The following is a 25,500-nucleotide window of genomic DNA, read 5'->3' as shown; positions in this document are numbered from 1 at the left end:
CCTTAGCCCTCTTTCCAAATATAGATATTCTCTAGTGAGACAACTTTTCAACATGTATAAGCCCTTGTACACACGGTCCGATATTCCAACCACAAAATCCGTTGGATTTTTTTCAGACGGATTTTGTCCAAAACTGGTGTTGCATACACACGGTCGGACAAAGTTGACGGAAAATCTGATCGTTCGGAACGTGATGATATTCGTTCGTTACGACGGGACTATGTTCAGGCTAGTAGCCAATAGCTTTGGTCTCGTAATTTGATCTGAGCATGCGTGGCACTTTACCCGATCAGAATTCTCTACAAACGATCGGACAAAGTCCGATCGGATAATGTTGTCGGAAAATTTTATATCCAGCTCTCAAACTTTGTTGGTCGGACATTCCAATGGAAAAAGTCCGATGGAGCTCATACACAGTCAGATTATCCGACAACGCGGTCCGATCAGACATTTTCCGTCTGAATTTCTGACCGTGTGTACAAGGGCTAAGTCCTGTATTCCAGCACATGGAAAATCCCCTTCTCTCCCCCACTGTGCAGCATTGGATTAGAGCAGTACATTATATAATGCACATGGAGGAACTTAGGGCTTTGTTGAGGAGACGGGAAGCTTGCCTATAAAAAATTTAAATAAAAAAATAAAAACTGGATACAGTGGGGTCACTTTACATTGACTGTGAGATATCAGACTTTTCTTACAAATTTGTTGCTATAGCAGAAGCACGGTGGTACACCGTGTATTAAAGGTTTTTTTTTTTCTCTTCCTCTCAGTTTTCTTCCTTTTTTTTTTCTCCTTCTCATCCTTTATACATCCCCTCACAATGAAAAATCCTTGGAAGGCTTCTGCAATTGCACCAACCCCCCAGCCCGTTGCGACATACATCCTATACTACAGAATATAACTGAATATGGCATGACGCGTCTGAAGGATGCTCGTTCTATAATTAGACACCGATGCACATTGTGAGTATTTGTATATATGCCGTGACTCCTTTTGGTACCTTCATATTACAATAGTTGTGTACTCTTTATAATTAATTTTTATGTACTTATTTGTATTATTATACCTCTGTACCTTGCTCACATCTTCACCGGAAGAAGGAATTTCACTATATTCTGAAACACGTTCGGAACTGCTCTGTGAACATCATTCCTGGTTTGGTCATAGATTATCCCAAAACCAACCCAGAATTCCAGATGTACGCGCTATAGGGTACCCATTTACTGTATGCACTGCTGTTGCTGTGTTTTTATCTCTATCTGATGCGATTACGATTTTTTGGTTTGCAAAAAAGTTTTGTTAATTTACTATACATCAGTCTCAAAACAGTTTTAAAACTGCCCTAAAGTCCAGATGGGGCTATTTTCTCCGTGTTTTGCATTTGTAATTTAGGGATGTGGCAGTTAAGTCTACTGACTATCACAACACTAGGCTTACATTTTACATGGGTGTTTTTTTGTGTTTTTGCACAAAATTTGCATTTTAGCACGTGCGTGTGAACAAAAACAACTTGTGCAGCAGAAGGGTTAAAAGGGAAACGGCTGACAGTACCGCATGAGTAGTTTTTTTAGTTGATCCTTTTTAAAACATAATCATGCTTGCTGGAATCCAAAATAAAATTTATTAAGGCAATAGAAAAAAACTGCCAAATTAAATATTGTTGTTCAAATCATTGTGCATACCTCCTTGGTATATAAAGCATCTTATAAAGTCAAAATCCATATTTTTCTTCAATAGACTTAAATACATTTCTGATACAACCTTGAAATGAAGATACTTTTTAGAAAGTAATACGCAGCATGAAGCAGTAATGTGTAGTACACACCACAATGCTAAAAAAGTTTCTTGCTGCAGCAGCAAGTATGACAGAAAAGGAACTCCCAGTCTTGTCTTTTGGTTGGCTGTGGAATTATTAAGCAATCTTAAGCCCTTGAAGATTTTGTCTCAAATTCAGTTGTTCCTTCTCCTGTCTGCTCTTTTCTACTTTAAAGGCAAGTTTATTGGCTTTCTTCTCCACTCTTCGTTCCTGGAAAAAAAAAAAAAAAAAAAAAACACTAATCATTAATTGAACACAAATATAAAATACTAATTACACATCTTTTTTTATACAGATTAGGCGAGACTGGTAGGAGAAGCGGGAGGGAACATTTTGTAAGAATGTTTAGGCGTAGGCTTGCCGTCAACATTATAGCATGCGTTTTTGTGCATTGAAGAATGTTGCATTAGACAGCTCATTCATTGTGAATCAATGTTAATGCACTTGGAGCATTGTATGTTTATTGCAATCAAGAATGAATTACAATACACTTATACAGGGTCTCTGTAGCATGTGCTACAATGCACATTACCCCATGTGTTGTAATTTGATCAAGTGCTTTATGGTAGTTGTTACCTGTCTAGTGGGTGGGTGCACAACACTTCTGTTTCAGCCCCTGTCATATCTATGCAATCTTTTTCTATGGCGTACAACATCACACAACTAGAAGTGTGAACCGAGACTCAGTTTTTATAAGCAAGAAAATTACTCCAGGGCTATCCTGGAAGAGTCCTGCAAAATGAGTTACCAGGTCATCTGGGATGACCAAGGAAAAAAATCTATTTTGATGCGCTACTGCTCACAGGGTATTTTGTTTTTGTAAATCTATTTACAGCTGTGTTGTTCTAATCATTTAAAAAGGGTCCTAAAACTTTTGTATTACCATTTTTAATTCATATATTTAAAATGTTAGTGTTTAGTCCAAACATACTGTATATACACCCACAATTACTAGCCAGATAAATAAAAATCTTCAAACATATAGTCATAGATGGGGTTAATCGTAGTAGAAGAGGAAGTAATCATTAACTGATTTTAAGGAAGTAGGAAGCACATTGTGCACACCAGGGTTGCATGGGAGCCACGATCACGGAGGGGAAGAGAGGAGAGCAGGTGGCCGCATGATGACAGTACCAAGGAACATCACAGCTTTCATTTCAATTCAATTGTTAATATTTATTTTTATAACCTAATTCTTCATAAAAAACATTTAAGTGTCATTTCATGAGATAATTTATGAGGGTGTGTTTCGGGGTGGGGCAACTGGTGACGAGTAACCCTCGAGGCCCGGCTAGTAGCTCAGGACTTGAAATTTTGAGGTGTGAAAATTATATATATATCTATATCTATATCTATCATACCTTGAAGACGCTATCTAAAATAGCCCGAAACTGTAACTACTATGGAATACTACAAATTTTTTGTTGGTTATGTTTGTGCAGAAATCCTGTGAATAAGTATATATAAATCTCTCATTAGTAAGACCTCATCTGGAATATGCAGTTCAGTTTTGGGCACAGGTTTTTAAAAAGATATCGGGGAACTGGAGAAAGTGCAGAGAAGGGCAACCAAACTGATAAGAGGCATGGAGGAACTCAGCTATGAGGAAAGAGGAATTTAATTTATTCCCTCTTGAGAAGAGCAGCTAGGGGGGGGGGGAATATGATCAACATGTACAATCACATAAAAGTGGACCATATAGCGAATTTGGTGTTGGTTTTTCACTTTAAGATTGAACCAGATGGACCTGTATCTTTTTTCAACCTAACTATGTACTCACTATGTACTATTATCATGCAAACAAGTTTAATAATCCACAGTTCTACCTCATCCTTTCTCCATTGCTGCCCATTGATGCTATAGTATACTAAGTTTATTAAAGATTGAAGTAGTTGAAAAAAAAAAAAAAAAAAGACAGATGGGCATCACTGAACTGTAAATGGCACCGATTAATTTTTTTTTTTTTATATATAACACCAAACTGCTGTGTGTCAGAGCAGAAGGTAGTAGCCACATGGCAGATGCTGTAAGGGAAATCAAAGGCCCTGTGACCATGCAACCTTGACATCTGCCCCACCAAGTGAATTTAGGTTCATCTCTTTAAAATTAACCAGTTTTAACCTTTCTTTGATTCCAAGCATTAACAGCACTAGCATAGGTTCACTTTTAGTAACATTTTACAGGTCGCACCCATATTTGGGGTGTAACATGTTACTAAAGCAGCAGCTTTTTTTTACTGTCCTGCAAGCCCACCGCTCCAGAGAGGCTCATTACAGGCGCTATGCAGGTAGCTCCTGTAAAGCGCCTCAGTGTGAAAGTAGCCTGAGGGATATTTCCTCCCTCACACCTTTTGAACGCCTTTTCATAGAAGAGCCAGTTTCACGAAATCAGGTGCTAGGTTCTGCTACCTCCGAATCTAAGCCTACATATATACGAGTCTGGGAGAGGGACTTATGGCTTGAATTCACCATGGCTCAGTTGACTCACTTACAGTATCTCACAAAAGTGAGTACACCCCCCTCACATTTTTGTATATATTTTATTATATCTTATCTTATCATGTGACAACACTGAAGAAATGGCACTTTGTTATAATGTAAAACAGTGAGTGTACAGCTTGTATAACAGTGAAAATTTGCTGTCCCCTCAAAATAACTCAACACAGCCATTAATGTCTAAACCGCTGGAAACAAAAGTGAGTACACCCCACAGTGAAAAAATGTCCAAATTGGGCACAAAGTTTCAAAAATTTGTGTGGCCACCATTATTTTCCAGAACTGCCTTAACCCTCTTGGGCATGGAGTTCACCAGAGCTTCACAGGTCGCCACTGGAGTCCTCTTCCACTCCTCCATGATGACATTACAGAGCTGGTGGATGTTAGAGTCCTTGCGCTCTTCCACATTCCGTTTGAGGATGCCCAACAGATGCGCAATAGAGTTTAGATCTGGAGACATGCTTGGCCAGTCCATCACCTTTACCCTCAGTTTCTTTAGCAGAGCAGTGGTCAAATGAAGGTGTGTTTGGGGTCATTATGTTGGAATACTGCCCTGCAGCCGTCCCTGAAGGGAGGGGATCATGCTCTGCTTCAGTATGTCACAGTACATGTTGGCATTCATGGTTCTCTCAATGAACTATAGCTCTCCAGTGCCGGCAGCACCCATGCAGCCCCAGACCATGACACACCCACCATCATGCTCGACTGTAGGCAAAACACACTTGTCTTTGTGCTCCTCCCCTGGTTGCTGCCACACACGCTTGACACCATCTGAACCAAATAAGTTTATCTTGGTCTCATCAGACCATAGGACATGATTCCAGAAACATATAGAGAAAAAAGGAGGGTGCACCAACCTTGTGCATTACCAAAACGTAAAATGTATTAAAAAAATGTAACAGCAATAATTGTACTTACACACAGATGTGATAAAAGAGGTTGAAAATACAAAAGCAAGTTAAATAATTTCTCTAAAATCAGCAACCTGGACATGATGGAAAAACAGATGACATCACAAAGATGGCGTACGCATTTCAGGGGAGGACCCTCTTCCTCAGAGCCAAAGGGGTTTTCCAGTAATCCATGTCCTTAGTCTACTTGTCTTTAGAAAACTGTCTGCAGGCTTTCTTGTGCATCATGTTTAGAAGAGGCTTCCTTCTGCGATGACAGTCATACAAACCAGTATGATGCAGTGTGCGGCGAATGAGCACTGACAGGCTGACTCCCCCACCCCTTTAACCTCTGCAGCAATACTGGTAGCACTCATATGTCTATTTTTGAAAGACAACCTCTGGATATGACCCAGAGCACATGCACTCAACTTATTTGGTCGACCATGGCAAGACCTGTTCTGAGTGGGACCTGTCCTGTTAAACCGCTGTATGGTCTTGGTCACCGTGCTGCAGCTCAGTTTCAGGGTCTTGGCAATCTTCTTAAAGCCTAGGCCATCTTTATGTAGAGCAACATTTCTTTTTTTTTCTCAGAGAGTTCTTTGCCATGAGGTACCATGTTGAAATTCCAGTCACCAGTATGAGAGAGTGAGAGTGATAACTCCAAATTTAACACACCTGAGACCTTGTAACACTAACGGGTCACATAACACCAGGGAGGGAAAATTACTAATTGGGCACAATTTAGACATTTTCACTTGGGGTGTAATCACTTTTGTTGCCAGCAGTTCAGACATTAATGGCTGAGTGTTGAGTTATTTTGAGGGGACTGCAAATTTACACATATACATTATACAAGCACTACTTCACATTGTAGCAAAGTGTCATTTCTTCAGTGTTGTCACATGAAAAGATATAAAAAATATTCACAAAAAACGTGAGGGGTGTACTCACTTTTGTGAGATACTGTATACCAGCTTACTCCTGCCAGCTCTATTGATTCTAAAAGGCAGGAAACAAACTACAAGATTTTGTCATGCTGGTATCGGGTACCAGCTGACCTGGCACAGATTTACCCCTCCACACTTGAGCAATGGGGAGAGCCCTAGTTTTACTTAGTCATACACCCAGTGTTCCTCCTTTTATTTCTTTATTATTTTTACCTCACATTTATACATGTCCTTTTAAGCTTATGGCTTTGTTCCATTGGAAATGTTTGACATGATATGTAATTTTGTCTTAAACAAAGATAATACAAAAAAACAAACAAAAAAAAAATAAATAGTGCAGCTGTGCAGGGTTTCTGCCGCGGTGCAGAGTTCTGTGAATGAATTAAAAGTACAGCCTGCCACCACGGCAGACAGCTTGTGTTTTCAATGAACTGTGAGGGAGCTGGTGAGCGCTCCTCATAGTTAATTGATTCTTCCAACTCTTCAGTAACTGTCTGCACATATAGGTGGTATGGGAAGACAGCTTTACTGTGAGTCTGCAGGAGCCTGACATTGCACCAGCGATTTGCTGATCGTGGGTGCAATGCTCTGCAGGCTCCTAAGGAAAAAAAAAAAAAAAAAAAAGATATAGATAGAGCTATAATATATATATATATATATATATATATATATATATATATATATATATATATATATATATATATATATATATATATATATATACACACATACATATATATACATATACACACATACACACACACACACACACACACACACATTTTGTTCTAGTAAAAATATGTGCATTTATTTAATTTTTTCTAAAAGTGAAGTTTTCCTTTAAAGAAGACCATAATAATTATAGCATTAAGTTCATAAATTCATGAGTTTTTTTCCTCATGTTAGTTGGTGGTGGACTGAGGGGAAAGGCATCCAATTATTGTAACTAGTACATACTGGAAGAGAACGTTAAACAGCTCACCTTTCTTTCTTCTTTTATAGCTTGTTTCCTGGCTTTCTTCTCTTCGGTGGATTCATGTTTAGAACGCTGCTGTGTAGAAACTCTGGGCAAATCTCCATCATTAATCCTTTCCATGCGCTCTACTTGTTTGGCTGTAGGCCCCCTTCCAGGCAGAACACCCAGTGGAATGCCAGTTTTGGCAGATACCTTTATTGGCTTGGTCTAAATAACAAATACCAGTTAACACCTTCATGCAATATTCATTCTGAGCCCTTCACACATTTGAATATAAATGTTCCTAATATATTACAAGGCTGCCCTGGAGGGGTTTCTCCTGAGCTCCTCTGTGGCAGAACAATGTGGCAATTCTTTTCATTTCAAATATGAATATTTTAGATCAGAAAACAGAAGTTGGAAATGTTGCACACCGGAACCCACTATATAGAAAGGTAAAGTTACAGCTTCAGCCTGAGCTCCTCCTGGCTATGCTCCCCTGACATGTTTCATCCAGCCTACAGGGCTTAATCATAGATTAAGATTATTATATAGATCATAGATTAAGCCCTGTAGGGGGAGCGAAACATGTCAGAAGTGCATAGCCAGAAGCAGTTCAGTTCAGTGTATATAGTGGCTGGGCTCCGGTGTGCGGCATTTCCACCTTCTGTCTTCCAATCTGTCTCGGTTAGCCTGGATGAGCTTGCTTGAATGTCGGCACCTGATCTTTGCTTTGGACTGCAGAGGAAAGTTTCACAGTGCTCCATGTTTTTGTATAGGAGTGAATATTTCAGGCATGCAGACACAATGTAGGAAACATACTACGAAAAAATGAGCATTGGGACTGAAAAGCACCTGAAAAGTCCCAATACTCATCTTTCATAGTGTTGTAGAATCATTGATATTTAGACATGTGCACTGACAAAAAATTAGTTCATTTTCATTTCATTAGTTTAGATTTTTTGGAAATTCGGAAAAATGAAAATTCAGAAATGTCGGGAATTTTCACATATCGATTTTTCGGATTTCCAAATTTATGTTTTTCTGAATTTCCAAATTTCGGATTTATGAATTTCCGAACTTAGGATTTCCGAATTTCGGAACTCCGAATTTCCGGATTTTTGGAATTCGGGAATTCAAAGATTTGAAAGTCCAAAAATTTGAAAATCTGAAAAAAAAAAAAGAAAGAAAATCAGTTTAATTAAATTAATAACTATTAAATTAACTATTACGAATTATCTGAAATAACAAATGCCGCATCTAAACAAATGGAATGGAACAAATTAATAGTAAATAATAATAAAAAGGTTTTATTATTATTATTAGATTGTTTCATATGGTTAGATGCGGCATTCGTTATTTCAGATATTTTAAATTAGTAACTTCGGATAAATTCATATTCATTACGTTCCCTAACAGACAAATTTGAAAGGGAATTCCAACACCTATAATTTAATAGTTAGTTATTATTTAGAATTAAACAGATTCTTTTTTCACTAATTTTCGAATTTCCGAAATTAGAAAATCCGGAAATTCGTAATGTCGGAATTTCTTATTTTCTGAAATACGTAAATTCATAAATTTTGAACATCGGAAATTGAAAAACTCTGAACTAATTTGTCAAAATTCGTTAAAGAAACAATTTGGAACTAAACAAATTGCACATGTCTATTGATAATGATGCGATGCAAGTATAAGATGGGGCTTAAAAGGCTTAAAAGAAAAACTTTACTACAAACAAAATAAATACATTTTGTGGCATCTTGTTATAGACTATGAAATTGCTTAATATTATGCACCATTAAGAGAACATACCTTTGGTGGGTCTTTAATTATCTGGGGGTGATTATATAAATTTGAATATGTACCTGTGAAAAGGAAAAAAAAAAAAAAAACAACTTTAAACTTAAAAGGCAATCAAACTTTGAATGAAAAAAAATTAATGTATGGTTAACAGAATGAAGGTGGCAAAATGAAAAATATTAGGGCTAGTACTTAACGGTCCTTTAACCACTTCATATCCGAGTTCGTTTTTTTTTTATTTTTTATTTCCACACGTTAAAAATCTGAAAACTACTTAGAACTCCACATATTATATATTTTTTAAAAGCGGAGGCCATGAAAAATAAAAGATAAAATTTGTCTACGCAATATTTGCGCAGATGTTTTCCAAACATATATTTTAAGTTAAAAATTACACTAAAAACATGCTTCCGTTTTTTTTATAATTTTTTTTTGTTACATTTTTTTGTTTTCATTTAACTTTATTGCTATCGCATGGGGGCTAAGAAGCCCCCTATGTCTCCCCTACCCTAAAATGGAGCTAATCAAGCACAGAAAAGCAGCAGCAGTATAAGATACTATCTTACATTAGGTAAACCCATGTCATTTCTTTTCTCTTTTCCCTTGTGATGTGGGCCCATTCCTGATTGTATTCTCCGTTCTTCATAGTCTGTGAATGTTCTCTTGATTTGGTAATAGTCTATATGTCATGCTTTTCCCTCCACTACTATGAGTAGCAGCACCTGACGAGCCATTCTCAATGGGCTGCTGAAGCAGAAATCCAACTTGGATCCACACCTTAGCTATGAGCCTTTAGGTAGTCAACAATACCTCAGGCAAAAGCTGTGCAGATAAATATTTAGATCTAAAACAAAAACAAAACAAAAAAAACCCTCAAGAGGACCCAGCAGGCATAGCAGAGAGTGTAGTTGTACCAAGGAATCCATGATGCCATGCAAAAAAAAAATATTATTTGCCTCCAGTAAGCCTAGCAGGGCTAGAGAAGGTGGAAAATAGAATCAAGAGCCCCTTGCAAATTAGGATATTAGAATACAGTTTATAGCTTGTGAACCAAACTGATGTCAAATACAATGAAGAACAAATAGCTGGATGAGCTTTTCATTAAGTCTAATGGGTGGCTGGTTAGAATTTCTTCTTAGGCTTTAACAACTGGACCCAAATCAGCTGCCACAAAATCTATTAAACCTGGGTTTGTACTGTGGGGTCCTGGAAGGGTTTGTAGAATTCCAAAATCATTTGTTTTAGAGAAGCTCTAACTTTAGCAGCAGCTAAACGATTATCTGCAAGCACATGTAGTAAAGTCCAAAAATGACTGTTATATATATTCATAAATTATATTTTTATAGGACATTTACTCTTTAGTGGTACACAGGTTCTATTATAGGCTAAAAAATTAGCAAAAAATATAAAATAAAAATGCCACCAAGGCACCGGCCTCAATTTGATCACTATGTCAGAGCTGACATACTGATCACATGATTGGGAGCCATTCTGATTGGTTCCTGATCATAAGTGGCTGTCAGTAACAACCAGGATTGGGAGCCAGTTGCTGCATAAAAGTGTATCATGAGAATGACAATGTCTGACTAAAAAGTATGATGCATTTTTAATATACTTACTGAGTATGGATTCACAGTCCCACTTTTCAGCAGGCTGCTCTAGAACTATAGTTTGCATTTCCTCTTCCACTTCTTCATCTTCTTCAATCAAATCCAAACCTTCTATGGGTTTTAAATCTTTTAATTTTACACACCTACATAGAGTGCCCAAAGGTTATAAAATCCAGTATGTAACATTGGTATAACATCACATTATGACTTTGCACATAATTAAAGCTTGGTGAAGCCTCCCTACTACATCTATAGCAGCCATGCAAAAGAGACTTTTTCTATGCGCCTGATGTTGCCACTCCACTGAATGTACTGCAGCTCTGTGTAAGTGGTACTTCGTTTGTGCATGACAGCACCTCTCCACTACAATTATAGAAGTACTGTGTAGGTGATATTTAATATGTGCTTTGCCTACACATTACATCTACAGCGGCCTTGAGTAGGTGACATTTCAGACGCTTGACAGTGCCTCTCCACTATGACTATAGCATCCTTGTGTGGAAGACAATTTATATGTGCTTGACAGTGCCTCTCCAGTTCATCTACAGCAACCATTTGTAGTAAAAATCTAGGTCAGGAAGGTCCAGTAATTTGTTCTGTAAAGACAAACTTGGAATCCAGCAGGTTCTATTTAAATCCCAACTCCAGGTTTACTATGACTTTAAAAATAGTTTGTTTGGGCTGGGCTGACCCAAACCAACTTTTCCTTTACCATGTGCAAACTGGGAGCTTTGTAGGCCTCTGTATGCCTCAGCTACACACAGTATATAGTAGTGCTGTAATCCGGCAGGACAGGGGCTTCCTGTCCCATTCCTGGAACAAAATGAATTCTGGCTGAGTGCTGCTCAGCAATTCACAGGAAGCTTTCTACTTTTATGAACAAATACAAGGTTTCATGCGAGAGAAAGCTGGGAACACACCGCCCAAAGCCACCTGTGAGGATCTGATGAGCTGCTGAAGAGATCCAGCTGCCTGCCTGGTCTGTAGCCAGGGAAATCCAATGACAACAAAGAATATCAGCACATCCGGAAGTAAAAACAAAATAAATTATTGACAGTCCATGAAATCAAGCGAACATGACAAACATCAATCCAAAAAAAAAGGTGCTCAGTTTTGGATTGATGTTTGTAATGTTTGCTTGATTTTGTTTCCACAAGGCTTCATGTGATTGGCTGAGGTGGAGATTGTGATTTATTATACAAATTTGCTGGATTTCATGTCCATTTTTGGAATATGACGTTTCCCCTTCTTTCTTTAATACAGAATCCCTCTGCTTACAGCCAAGTAAATAAGGTCCTGAGGAAGCATAAAAGGTGAAACGTTGACCTTTCTGATTTAGCAGCAATAGGGATCCAATATGTTATATACATTGTGTGGTTATAGCAATGAGAGCTCCAACTTTCTTGTTTTTATCTTGTACAAATTTTTAATCTTGTAATATATTTGTAATGAATTGAACTTCATAAATGATATAGTGTTCTTTTTTTTCTGGTACCGGTAAGGTCCACTCAAAATGTCCTATATCTTTTAAACAGTGGAGATAGTCATGTCATCCACCCACTTCCCTACCTCAGCCAGTCACCAGAAACTCAAAAGTAAAAGGCTTCCTATGAATAGCTGAACAGGACTCAGCACAACACGATTGTTTCGGAATTGGGAAAAGGAGTCCCCTGATGCTACCTACATACAGTTAATACAGCACTCCCTGCAGGCACAGCTGTTAGTGAAGGAATTTGTTTGTTTGGGTCAGCTTGTCCCAAGTGAACTTTTTAAACTCATAGTAAACCCGGACTTAGGCTTTAAACAACCTTAGCAAAGTTGTTGACTTTATTCTTGAAAAGAGCTGGGTTTGTGTTGAGTATGCGTTCAGAAATCTGTGCAAGCATAGCAGAACAAGATGGGCAATTAATATGTTTTCTAAAATAAATTTTTCTTTCCTTTCCTGCCTACAAGGTCACATTAAGAAAACAAAAACAAAACTCCTTATACTGTATATGGAACCAGTTTCAATGAAGCTTGATATTTGGTGTTTACACATTATATTTCTTTTTTATTTCCATGATATGGGCCGGTCACTATTAGCTGGGGTGCTGGAGAGGGATGGGGGGGTGTCAGAGTACACCTGAAGACTGGGAGATCATAGTTAATAAATCTGCAACTGACTTTCTCAGCAATAGCTGCTTTGATATTTCTTTCTATCATGATAGATACTTTTTTTAATACACATACAGTAGAAAGAGATGGCACTTACTCTTTTGCTTTCTGCTTGAAGTAGTCCTTTACCACATCTTGAAGTCTAGCGCTATCTGTCTGAATAAATCCCTCTAATTCTGCATTATCCAAGGCACCAATCTCATCTTCGTCAAACTGCTCATAAAACTGTACAAAAAAAAGAAATAAAAAAATAGTATAGTTAAAAACATACAATGAAATTTAGACCCTTTTCATATGGGGGGGGGGGGGGGCTTTTCAGTCGTTTTAGCACTAAAAAAAAAAAAAGCACCTGTAAAGCACCTCTCAAGCCACCCCAGTGTGAAAGTCTGAGAGCTTTCACACTGGGGCGGTGTGCTTGCATGATGGGGGGGAAAAAAAAAAAAAAAAAAAGTACTGCAAGCAGCATCTTTGGGGTGATGGGGGTGCGGTGTCTACACCACTCCTTCACTGTCCCTGCCAATTGAAATTAATGGGCAGCGCTGCCGACATGAGTGCTATTAACCCTTTCTTCGACCCCTAGCGGGGGTTAAAAGCGTCCCCGCTAGCACTAGCGGCACTTTACCCCTAACGTCCACACTGTCCCAGTGTGAAAGGGGTCTTAAATCTCAACTCTGGTAAGAGCAAATATTGTCTAAATAAATACAAGATCCATGTATAGTCTTCCTTGAATCTTAGTATATTTTGGGTATTTCTTGCAGAACTGTGCAATAATTAAATCTGAAAAAATTTACAGCTGTGCAGGAGCTTCCTGTAATAATGACCAGTCCCCGCTGCTCCCGCCTTTTGTACAGGATGACTGGTCTGGTCTCCACGCCCTCCTGTTGTTTTCTGACTGCAGCCTATAGTAGGTGGGGACTGAGTCCCTCTATTCCTCTGCTCTCGGTACTGTGATGATGTCATTGCTACTTTAATAAGGCAATAAGTCTGCAAAGACTTTCTGAGCACACAGCATGGATTTACAGTATATCATTTGTGGTTATTTCGGAACATATTTAAATTAGATTTTATGCCTGAAGTTCAGCTTTACAACCCAACTGAACTTTCTGTTTAAATAGGCTAAAACACATTCCAGGTGCATCAAAACAAAATATGTTCATAGCTCTACAGCTTGTTTTCTATAGAAAGCAGCCACAGCCTTAGCTGTCATCTGCCAACATGCTGCAGACTGGGAGCCTTAGGCCTCATGCACACTGGATGTTTTTGCAGCTGCTTCTAGGGGCATCAGGCATTTTTTTCCTGTCTCTAAACTCCCCTGTATTTAAGCTTTAATTTCAACGGCAAAGTGCCTTTTCACTCAGGCTGTGGCTGGATTAGAAGGGAAATAAATGGCAAGACACTGAACACCTTTTGTTTTCATGCACCTAGATGTATTTAGCTGTAGCTTTACTCATCACCTAGGCTAGCTGCTTTGCCATGGAAATACTGTGCCAAATTTTAGCTTACTACACTAACCTAGCCTTTACAATTAAGAAAGCTTTCAGATTTTTATGAAATACAATTCTTGTTAATTTTAGTTTGCATTATGACGAATTAACAGCTTAATGTAGGCCTGTTTCAACTAAAATCATGTACAATATGCACGTCAAGCATTTTAGATGACAGACTGAGGGAATACCCCCTCCCAATCTTCTTAGATTATGTGCACTAGACCTTCCAGCTCTGGAAAAAAAAAAAAATAGTTGGCAAGGTGGTACTCTAGAACCCTTGTTTTAGACACAGTAGAGAAGGATCACAATTTTGTCGCATTTTTATTGCTGGCGGTAGTTTTACTCGCTCTGTCTTGGTCACATCCCGTCACGCAGACTATCCTGGAACAGGTGGGTGGCAAGGAAACACAGCCAGCAATAAAAACTCAAAGGTTCTAACCCTTGCCCCTTTACTAATAGTTGTGTTTTATTGCTCAAATCTTCAAATGTATCATGCTGCACTGGTACCATGCAAGTGCTGGTTATCTTTGCAGGATCTGTACATTTCCCCAAGGACCAAATACAGTGTACATGTAAACATCAAAACAGAACACATTGGATAGTTCAGGTAAACAAAGTTAAAATTGCACTTACATTGACTCGATCAGTGCATATCACCAGGAACAGCTCATTTGGAGGAATACGATGTCCCACCAACAGATGTAAATATACTCACATATAAAAGCTGGCAGGAGGAAAGATAGCAATCAAGATGTATTGACATTCAGTGAGAGAAACGGGAAAAGCATCCCAACCTGGTATCAAACAACCTGGTGATGCAGTACCTCCATTAAAATAACTCCAAAAACATGTTAGTTTAGTGGTGGTACTGTCTCACCTTGTACACAAATTTGGTCCCCCCATTTTTGTTCCTGCTCCACTCAAAACAATCCATTTCTCTCTCCTCTACAGTCAACTTTTATATAGGAGTACATTTGCATCTGTTGGTAGAACATGATATTCCTCTGGATGAAGCAGTTCTGGTGATAGGCACTTACCAAGTCACTTCTATGTAAGTGCAACTTTAACTTTTTTGATAAAAGGCGTTTTAGTTATGTTTGTGTTCCAATTGGATTCATTTTTCCTCATTAGCTTATGCTAGGAACAATTATCTATCTATCCAGCTCTTTGGAATTATGCATGCCCACAGTAACTAAAGAGGAACTGCAGTCTGCTCACATAATTTGTAATAAAAACATCTTTGCCATTCTGAAGCTTCCTTACAACCACTTTGCATATTATTTTATGTATACTGTGATTCTGTACTTGCCAAATATGCTCCCTCCACAGAATCTGGCTGCAATCATTTTAACTGTGGGCAGCTGAAGCTGCTGCCTGTTCTGGATTTACACAGACACACCACCAGCTCTGCAGCTCTCATTGGCCCTCTTATGACTCATCCCCGTCCCTTCCTGGAAAACTCTCACGAGAGTGAGAGCTGTGGATGATGTCATATGCCTAGGCTTTTTCCATAAAAGAAACAGGAAGTGGGCTGTATAAGGTATTTACTGGCAGAAAAAAAAATGGTTTTACTATCCAAGTTTAAACAACAAGGGCAGAAGATTTAATAGATGGAAAGATGAAAAAAATGACTCTAGTTCCACTTAAGCATGCAACAGGCAAGAAATAATTCTTGCTTTCTTTCTATCCACTGCACTGTAGTGAAAAATTGCAATGTATATTTATTGATCACTTGCTGATCTTACCTTTTCAAAGCGCTCATCCAGAAGGGTGAGCTGGTCATTTCTCCTCATAACAGATGAAGACATAGAATATTCTGAGAAGCGACTCTTCGTCTCTTCCTGCATAAACAGGAACTCTTTCATCGGGCCAGCTTCACCTCTGCTCTCGTCATCAGAAAGGGGGCCTTCTGAGTCAAAATCATCATCTTGGCTGTCATCACTATCCTCTTCCTCATCGTCAACATCTTCCCATTCGTCGTCATCCCCTTCATTTTCATTTCTATATATAATATTAACACCAAGATCAACTTTAGGCCTCATGCACACGAGAAGCAGTTAAACGCGTGTTCAGAGGCAGTTGGACACTTTTTTCAACTGCTCCTGAACTCATTCAATGTTATCCTATGTATCCATGCACACAGTCTCGTTTTTTGCCGTTTTTATGCAGTTGCGTTTAACCTTGTTTTTCCAGAAGCAAAAAAATGGGTTCAGACGCAAAAGTTTCCACGTTTCAGACGCAAAATGCGGCAAAACGCCGCTACCGCGTTTTGCCGCGTTTTCGTTTATGAGCGCTTTTAACCACTTTCAGACCGGACCATTTTGCTGGTAAATGACCAGAGGTCTTTTTACAATTTGGCACTGCGCTGCTTTAACTGGTAATTGCGCGGTCATGCAATGTTGTACCCAAACAAAATTTGCGTCCTTTTCTTCCCACAAATAGAGCTTTCTTTTGATGGTATTTGATTGCCTCTGCGATTTTTATTTTTTGCGATATAAACGTAAAAAGACCGCAAATTTTGAAAAAAAATGATATTTTCTAATTTTTGTTATTAGAAAAATCCAATAAACTCAATTTTAGTCATACATTTAGGCCAAAATGTATTCAGCCACATGTCTTTGGTAAAAAAAAAGTCAATAATTGTATATTTATTGGTTTGCGCAAAAGTTGTCACATCTACAAACTAAGGTACGTTTTCTGGAATTTACGCAGCTTTTAGTTTACGACTGCCTATCTCATTTCTTGAGGTGCTAAAATGGCAGGGCAGTACAAAACCCCCCCAAATGACCCCATTTTGGAAAGTAGACCCCCTAAGGAAATTGATAAGTGGCATGTTGAGCCCATTGAATATTTTATTTTTTTGCCTCAAGCGATTGAATAATGACAAAAAAAAAAAATTTTTTTTTTTTTTTTTTTTTTTTTTTACACAAAGTTGTCACTAAATGATATATTGCTCACACATGCTATGGGCATATGTGAAATGACACCCCAAAATAAATTCTGCTGCTTCTCCTGAGTACGGGGATACCACATATGTGGGACTTTTTGGGAGCCTAGCCGCGTACGGGGCCCCGAAAACCAAGCACCACCTTCAGGCTTTCTAAGGGCGTTACAGTTTTGAAGGCCATAAAATGCCAAGATGGCACAAACCCCCCCAAATGACCCCATTTTGAAAAGTAGACACCCCTAAATTTAGGGGTACACTAGTGAGACTAGGTAATAAATGGCGGGTGCCCTGAAACTATAAAAAAAATAACTAACCAACCAGCGTCACCTGTAACAGTTATATGGTGATCACTGGTGAAAGGGTTAACTAGGGGGCTTTATGCGGTAGTATATGGGGGTCCCTGGCGCTATAAAAAGCTGCGGCGAACCTAAATACCTACCTGCCTAACTAGCGTCACCTGTGACACTAATACAGCGATCAGAAAAACGATCGCTTATTAGGCTGGGTTCACACTGGAGCGATGCGGGAACGCCACGAATCCGCGGCGGGTTCCCGCATCACATGCCTCCCGGCGGCAGTTCACACTGCCCTATGCGAACTGCTGGGAGTGTCAGTGAAATGTTAATGACACCCCCAGATCAGTCCGCATATCGCAGTGCGATCTGCAAACTCGGATCGCATGGTGTGAACACCCATGCGATCCGATTCTGCTGCGGACCAAAAAAAGGGTCCCGTGCGAGTTTGCGGTGGGTGCGACACGAATTCAGCCATACTATCTGTATGGCTGAACTCGAATCGCACAGAGATCGGATGTGATTTGCACTGCAGTGCGGTGCGAATCACATCCGTTCTCATAAACCGCTGCAATGTGAACCCAGCCTTAGTGACACTGGCGACGGGGGGTGATCACGGGGTTAAACCTTTATTGGGGGGGTTAGGCGGGTACCTTAGAACTAAAGGGGGCTAACCCTAACTGCCCTAACAGTTATTACAGTCACAAATGACACCCGCCGGGTGATCAGGGGGTTAAACCTTTATTAGATAATAAATGGCGGGTGCCCTGAAACTATAAAAAAATAACTAACCAACCAGCGTCACCTGTAACAGTTATATGGTGATCACTGGTGAAAGGGTTAACTAGGGGGCAATCAGGGGGCTTTATGCGGTAGTATATGGGGGTCCCTGGCGCTATAAAAAGCTGCGGCGAACCTAAATACCTACCTGCCTAACTAGCGTCACCTGTGACACTAATACAGCGATCAGAAAAACGATCGCTTATTAGGCTGGGTTCACACTGGAGCGATGCGGGAACGCCACGAATCCGCGGCGGGTTCCCGCATCGCATGCCTCCCGGCGGCAGTTCACACTGCCCTATGCGAACTGCTGGGAGTGTCAGTGAAATGTTAATGACACCCCCAGATCAGTTCGCATATCGCAGTGCGATCTGCAAACTCGGATCGCATGGTGTGAACACCCATGCGATCCGATTCTGCTGCGGGCCAAAAAAAGGGTCCCGTGCGAATTTGCGGCGGGTGCGATGCAAATTCAGCCATACTATCTGTATGGCTGAACTCGAATCGCACAGAGATCGGATGTGATTTGCACTGCAGTGCGGTGCGAATCACATTCGTTCTCATAAACCGCTGCAATGTGAACCCAGCCTTAGTGACACTGGCGACGGGGGGTGATCACGGGGTTAAACCTTTATTGGGGGGGTTAGGGGGGTACATTAGAACTAAAGGGGGCTAACCCTAACTGCCCTAACAGTTATTACAGTCACAAATGACACCAATGCAAAAAAAAAAAAATGACATTGGTGTCATGGTGACTGGGGGGCAGGGGTAATTGGGGGGGGTGATCGGGGGGGGGGGGGGGTGTGAGTGTGCCTGGCATGTTCTACTGTGTAGTGTCGTGTTGGTGCAACTCACCGATCCTCTCTCCTCTGTGTCGGAACGAAAAATACCGACACGGAGGAGAGATTACATCACTTCCTCTCCTGTGTTTACATTACAGGAGAGGAAGTGATGTGACGAAGGATTTCTATTCGTCGGGAGCAATCGCGAGGGGGTGGCCATGAATGAATGGCCGCCCCATCATCCCGGATCGCTCCCGAACGAATACCGACCGCCGCAGGCACCGGGCGGGGGCCCGATCGGGCCCCCGACCCGCGGGAAGGCAAGGACGTACATGTAAGCCCTTATGCCTGCCCGTGCCATTCTGTCGACGTACTTCGTCGTGCGGCGGTCGGGAAGTGGTTAAAAGGTGACCTTTTCTTTTTACATTAAAAATCTCAAAAATGATTGCAAATGATGAAAAACCATTAGAAAAATATTTTAAACAATTGCAATTGCAAGTGGACAATCCACAACTTGTGGCAAGTGACATGGCAGGTGGCAAGTGATGTGGCAAGTGGACAATCCACAACTTGTGGCAAGTGACGTGGCAGGTGAAGTGGCAAGTGACGTGGAAAGTGGACAATCCACAACTTGTGGCAGGTGACGTGGCAAGTGACCTGGCAGGTGACACAGCAAGTGACCTGGCAGGTGACATGGCAAGTGGAAAAACCACAACTTGTGGCAGGTGACTGGCAGGTGACGTGGCAAGTGGACAATCCATAACTTGTGGCAGGTGAATTGGCAAGTGATGTGGCAAGTGGACAATCCACTTGTGGCAGGGGACGTGGCAAGTGACGTGGCAAGTGGACAATCCACTTGTGGCAGGGGAAGTGGCAAGTGACGTGGCAAGTGGACAATCCACAACTTGTGGCAGGTGATGTGGCAAGTGGACAATCCACTTGTGGCAGGTGACGTGGCAGGGGACGTGGCAAGTGACATGGCAAGTGGACAATCCACAACTTGTGGCAGGTGACGTGGAAAGTGATGTGGCAAGTGGACAATCCCCAACTTGTGGCAGGTGATGTGGCTAGTGACGTGGCAAGTGGACAATCCACAACTTGTGGCAGGTGATGTGGCTGGTGACGTGGCAAGTGGACAATCCACAACTTGTGGCAGGTGGCATGGCAGGTGACGTGGAAAGTGGACAATCCACATCTTGTAGCAAGTGACGTAGCAGGTGATGTGGCAAGTGACGTGGCAAGTGGACCATCCACAACTTGTGGCAGGTGACGTGGCAGGTGATGTGGCAAGTGACGTGGCAGGTGATGTGACAAGTGGACAATCCACATCTTGTGGCAAGTGACGTGGCAAGTGACGTGGCAAGTGGAAATCCAAAACTTGTGGCAGGTGATGTGGCTGGTGACGTGGCAAGTGGACAATCCACAACTTTGTGGCAGGTGATGTGGCAAGTGGACAATCCACTTGTGGCAGGGGACGTGGCAGGGGACGTTGCAAGTGGACAATCCACAACTTGTGGCAGGTGATGTGGCAGGTGACGTGGAAAGTGATGTGGCATGTGGACAATCCCAAACTTGTGGCAGGTGACGTGGAAAGTGGTGTGGCAAGTGGACAATCCACAACTTGTGGCAGGTGATGTGGCAAGTGGACAATCCACAACTTGTGGCAGGTGGCATGGAAAGTGGACAATCCACAACTTGTGGCAGGTGGCATGGAAAGTGGACAATCCACATCTTGTGGCAAGTGATTTGGCAGGTGATGTGGCAAGTGACGTGGCAAGTGGACAATCCACAACTTGTGGCAGGTGACGTGGCAGGTGATGTGGCAAGTGATGTGACAAGTGGACAATCCACATCTTGTGGCAAGTGACGTGGCAGCTGACGTGGCAAGTGGACAATCCAAAACTTGTGGCAGGTGACGTGGCAAGTGATGTGGCAAGTCACGTGGCAAGTGGACAATCCACAACTTGTGGCAGGTGATGTGGCAGGTGACGTGGAAAGTGGTGTGGCAAGTGGACAATCCACAACTTGTGGCAGGTGATGTGGCTGGTGATGTGGCAAGTGGACAATCCACAACTTGTGGCAGGTGGCATGGAAAGTGGACAATCCACATCTTGTGGCAAGTGATGTGGCAGGTGATGTGGCAAGTGACGTGGCAAGTGGACAATCCCCAACTTGTGGCAGGTGATGTGGCAGGTGACGTGGAAAGTGGTGTGGCAAGTGGACAATCCACAACTTGTGGCAGGTGATGTGGCTGGTGATGTGGCAAGTGGACAATCCACAACTTGTGGCAGGTGGCATGGAAAGTGGACAATCCACATCTTGTGGCAAGTGATGCGGCAGGTGATGTGGCAAGTGACGTGGCAGGTGATGTGACAAGTGGACAATCCACATCTTGTGGCAAGTGACGTGGCAGCTGACGTGGCAAGTGGACAATCCAAAACTTGTGGCAGGTGACGTGGCAGGTGATGTGGCAAGTGACGTGGCAGGTGATGTGACAAGTGGACAATCCACATCTTGTGGCAAGTGACGTGGCAGCTGACGTGGCAAGTGGACAATCCAAAACTTGTGGCAGGTGACGTGGCAGGTGACGTGGCAAGTGGACAATCCACAACTTGTGGCAGGTGACGTGGCAAGTGACGTGGCAGGTGATGTGGCAAGTCACGTGGCAAATGGACAATCCACAACTTGTGGCAGGTGATGTGGAAAGTGGTGTGGCAAGTGGACAATCCACAACTTGTGGCAGGTGGCATGGAAAGTGGACAATCCACATCTTGTGGCAAGTGACGTGGCAGGTGATGTGGCAAGTGACGTGGCAGGTGATGTGGCAAGTGGACAATCCACAACTTGTGGCAGGTGACGTGGCAAGTGGACAATCCAAAACTTGTGCCAGGTGGCATGGCAGGTGACATGGAAAGTGGACAATCCACATCTTGTGGCAAGTGACGTGGCAGGTGATGTGGCAAGTGACGTGGCAGGTGATGTGGCAAGTGGACAATCCACAACTTGTGGCAGGTGACGTGGCAAGTGGACAATCCAAAACTTGTGCCAGGTGGCATGGCAGGTGACATGGAAAGTGGACAATCCACATCTTGTGGCAAGTGACGTGGCAGGTGATGTGGCAAGTGACGTGGCAGGTGATGTGGCAAGTGGACAATCCACAACTTGTGGCAGGTGACGTGGCAAGTGGACAATCCAAAACTTGTGGCAGGTGATGTGGCAAGTGACGTGGCAGGTGACGTGGCAAGTGGACAATCCACAACTTGTGGCAAGTGACGTGGCAGGTGACGTGGCAAGTGGACAATCCACAACTTGTGGCAGGTGACGTGGCAAGTGACGTGGCAGGTGACGTGGCAAGTGACGTGGCAAGTGACGTGGCAAGTAGACAATCCACAACTTGTGGCAGGTAATGTGGCAAGTGACGTGGCAGGTGACGTGGCAAGTCACGTGGCAAGTCACGTGGCAAGTGGACAATCCACAACTTGTGGCAGGTGATGTGGCTGGTGACGTGGCAAGTGGACAATCCACAACTTGTGGCAGGTGGCATGGCAGGTGACGTGGAAAGTGGACAATCCACATCTCGTGGCAAGTGACATGGCAGGTGATGTGGCAAGTGGACAATCCCCAACTTGTGGCAAGTGACATGGCAAGTGACGTGGCAAGTGGACAATCCAAAACTTGTGGCAGGTGACGTGGCAAGTGACGTGGCAGGTGATGTGGCAAGTCACGTGGCAAGTGGACAATCCACAACTTGTGGCAGATGACGTGGCAAGTGACACGCTAAATACAAGTACACTGCAGCTCTCACAGCTGCTGCTACTCACTCTGGTCTCACAAAATTGCTGAAATAGTTAATAATACTGTTTTTTGAGCTGGGGAGGGTCTATGATGTTAGCTTAACTAAACGCTTCTAGACGCAAACGCGGTAAAACGCAGCTAAATCGCGGTAAAAAACGCGGCAAAACGCGCGTTTCTAAACGCCGGTTTCAGCTTTTAAAAACATGTGTCCAGCAGAGTTTGCATCTGCGTCTCGTGTGCATGAAGCCTTAGGCTATAAAAGTAAAAACAGGCCAATAAACCTATATATAACCTAACCTATATAGGATTTTACACAAATGTATAAGTGAAGTATCTTTATAGAGATCATAGAAAGTGAATTCGGATATTTATATTTTGCAAAAATGGTGTTAATCGTTATAATTTGTTATTCATTATATCACACAGTTGCAGTATGAAACAAAGCCAACTGTATCGTTCTTTTTGTGTAGATTTTATGGTGATCCTATTGTGCATTCAATCCAACATCTACTTTTATTAACCCTTTCATGACTAAGCCTATTTTTGGCATTTGGTGTTTACAAGTTAAAATCCATATTTTTTGCTAGAAAATTACTTGGAACCCCCAAACATTATATATATTTTTTTAGCAGAGACTCTAGAGAATAAAACGGAGATTGTTGCAATATTTTATGTCACACGGTATTTGCGCAGCAGTGTTTTAAACACAACTTTTTGGGAAAAGGGACACTTTCATGAATAATAAAAAAACAAAACAGTAAAATTAGCCCAATTTTTTTGCATAATGTGAAAGATAATGTTACGCCTAGTAAATAGATACCAAACATGTCACACTTTATAATTGCACGCACTCGTGGATTGACGACAAAAGTATGGTACTCAAAAATCTCAATAGGCGACGCTTTCATTTTTTTTACGGTTACCAGATTAGCGTTACAGAGGAGGTCTAGTGCTAGAATTATTGCTCTCGCTCTGACGATCACAGTGATACCTCACATGTGTGATTTGAACACCGTTTACATATGCGGGAGCGACTTCTGTATGCATTTTCTTTGCTTCACGAGCTCGCGGGGACGGCGGGCGCTTTAAAAAAAAAATTTTTTTTTTTTATTTGAAAAATAAATAAAAAAATTTGATCACTTTTATTGCTGTCACAAGGAATGTAAACATCCCTTGTGACAGTAATAGGTGGTGACAGGTACTCTTTATGGAGGGATCGGGGGTCTAAAAGACTCCCACCCCTCCTTTACACTTCAATGTATTCAGATCGCCGAAAACGGCGATTCTGAATACCGTATATATTTTTAAAACCGGCGCCTTTGGCAGCCGAGTAAACGGGAAGTGACGTCATGACGTCGCTTCCGTGTTTACTATGAGGAGACTGGAACGAAGCCGATTACGGCTTCATTGCAGTTCCTCCCCAGCAACTGGAGGCAGCGGACATGGAATCGGTGCTCCCGATCGAGCGGGAGCACCGGTAACAGCGGCAGGAGGGGGGACGTCCCCTCCCGTTCCTCCGGCATAACAGCCGAGCGGCTTTTAGCCGCATTGATTGTTATGGCTGGATAGCCAATCGCCTGCTGAAAAAAACGGTACTGGGATGATGACTGCAGGTGCGCCCATCATCCCGGTGTACCCCCCGGAAGGGAAGGGGTTAACTGACAGAACTCAACAAGAGAGAATAGACAAACCTAATCAGTGAGAATATAGCTTCCCCTGGTCTTTAGGGCCAATATACACAAGTACCAAAATGTAATAACACACATATATATATATATATATATATATATATATACACACACACATACACACACACACACCAACCAGTACTTGTAAGAAACTGTCCTTTACCTTTGATCCTTACTGCCAAGATCATTGGCCTTTAATATGAAGTCATCCTCCAACTGGTTTTCAGGGTCACTGAAGTCAAAATCATCATCTAGTGCTGCCACAACATCAGGATCCAGGTCCAGACAAAGACCTAATATAAGCAAAACACAATAATGACTGTGTTATAGCGGGTTCAAAGGCTGAAGGATTTTTATCTGCATGCATTCTATGCAGTCACCCAATCCCCTGTATTGTTGTTCATGGCAATAATAGTTAGCTCCCTCTCTTCTCTGTATTGGTGATCATGGCAGTGAGGCCTAATGTACACGGGTCGCTCAGGCAACCTCTTCTGTACGTTTTTCTTGAAAGCTAGAAACCAGCATTTAAAAACGTCCATTTAGCCTTGTTTGCATGCCGCGTTTATCAGCGCTTTGCCCTGCTCGCATCTAGGAGTGTTTTTTAAATATATCAGGAGACCCTTCCAAATGCTTACAAAGCACCAAAAACAGACACCGGTACCGCGTTTAGCTGTGTTTAACCGCATCTGAAACGCTGGTAAACTCTGCGTCTGAACCAATTTTTCAGGGGTCTAAAGAACAGCCTCTAAACTCAACAGCCTAAAAACAACAGTAAATGAGCCTGTGTACATATAAGATAACATTGGATGAGTTAATGCGCAAAAACATCCAACTGCCTCTGAACGTTAGTTTACAGGCAGCCTTAAAGTGAACCCCCCCTTCATTGGTGGTCATGGCACTGAAAGTGTTAACCCCATTCCCTCTTCTGCACTGGCTGTCATTGTTTTCTTACTGATCACTTAACCCTCACATGGTTCTGGGTCACCCACTCTCTCTCCACAGGCTGGGACTTTACATGTACTGTGGGTGGAGAGAACTTTGCCCACAGTACCATC

The 25,500-nt window shown here is 41.9% G+C and overlaps 1 protein-coding gene across 1 annotated transcript in view; it reads right to left on the bottom strand.

Annotated features, from left to right (window-relative positions):
- Positions 1-1,602: 1,602 nt before the first annotated feature.
- Positions 1,603-25,500, bottom strand: part of LTV1 (LTV1 ribosome biogenesis factor) — a 37,277-nt gene continuing 13,379 nt past the window's right edge. Inside the window, exons 5-11 of the mRNA XM_077486720.1 lie at positions 24,609-24,738; positions 15,906-16,161; positions 12,771-12,898; positions 10,529-10,662; positions 8,922-8,974; positions 7,134-7,334; positions 1,603-2,026 (exon numbers count right to left, since the gene is read on the bottom strand). Coding sequence (XP_077342846.1) covers positions 1,913-2,026; positions 7,134-7,334; positions 8,922-8,974; positions 10,529-10,662; positions 12,771-12,898; positions 15,906-16,161; positions 24,609-24,738 — 1,016 coding nt within the window. The 3' untranslated portion in view covers positions 1,603-1,912. The remainder of the gene's footprint in view (positions 2,027-7,133; positions 7,335-8,921; positions 8,975-10,528; positions 10,663-12,770; positions 12,899-15,905; positions 16,162-24,608; positions 24,739-25,500) is intronic.

The sequence above is a fragment of the Lithobates pipiens genome, unplaced genomic scaffold, assembly GCF_037356315.1.
Source record: "Lithobates pipiens isolate NorthernLeopardFrog02 unplaced genomic scaffold, aLitPip1_a1.2 Scaffold_18, whole genome shotgun sequence".
NCBI lineage: Eukaryota > Metazoa > Chordata > Amphibia > Anura > Ranidae > Lithobates > Lithobates pipiens.
Note: the sequence above shows the minus strand (reverse complement) of the source record. Positions and strands in the feature narration are given on the sequence as shown.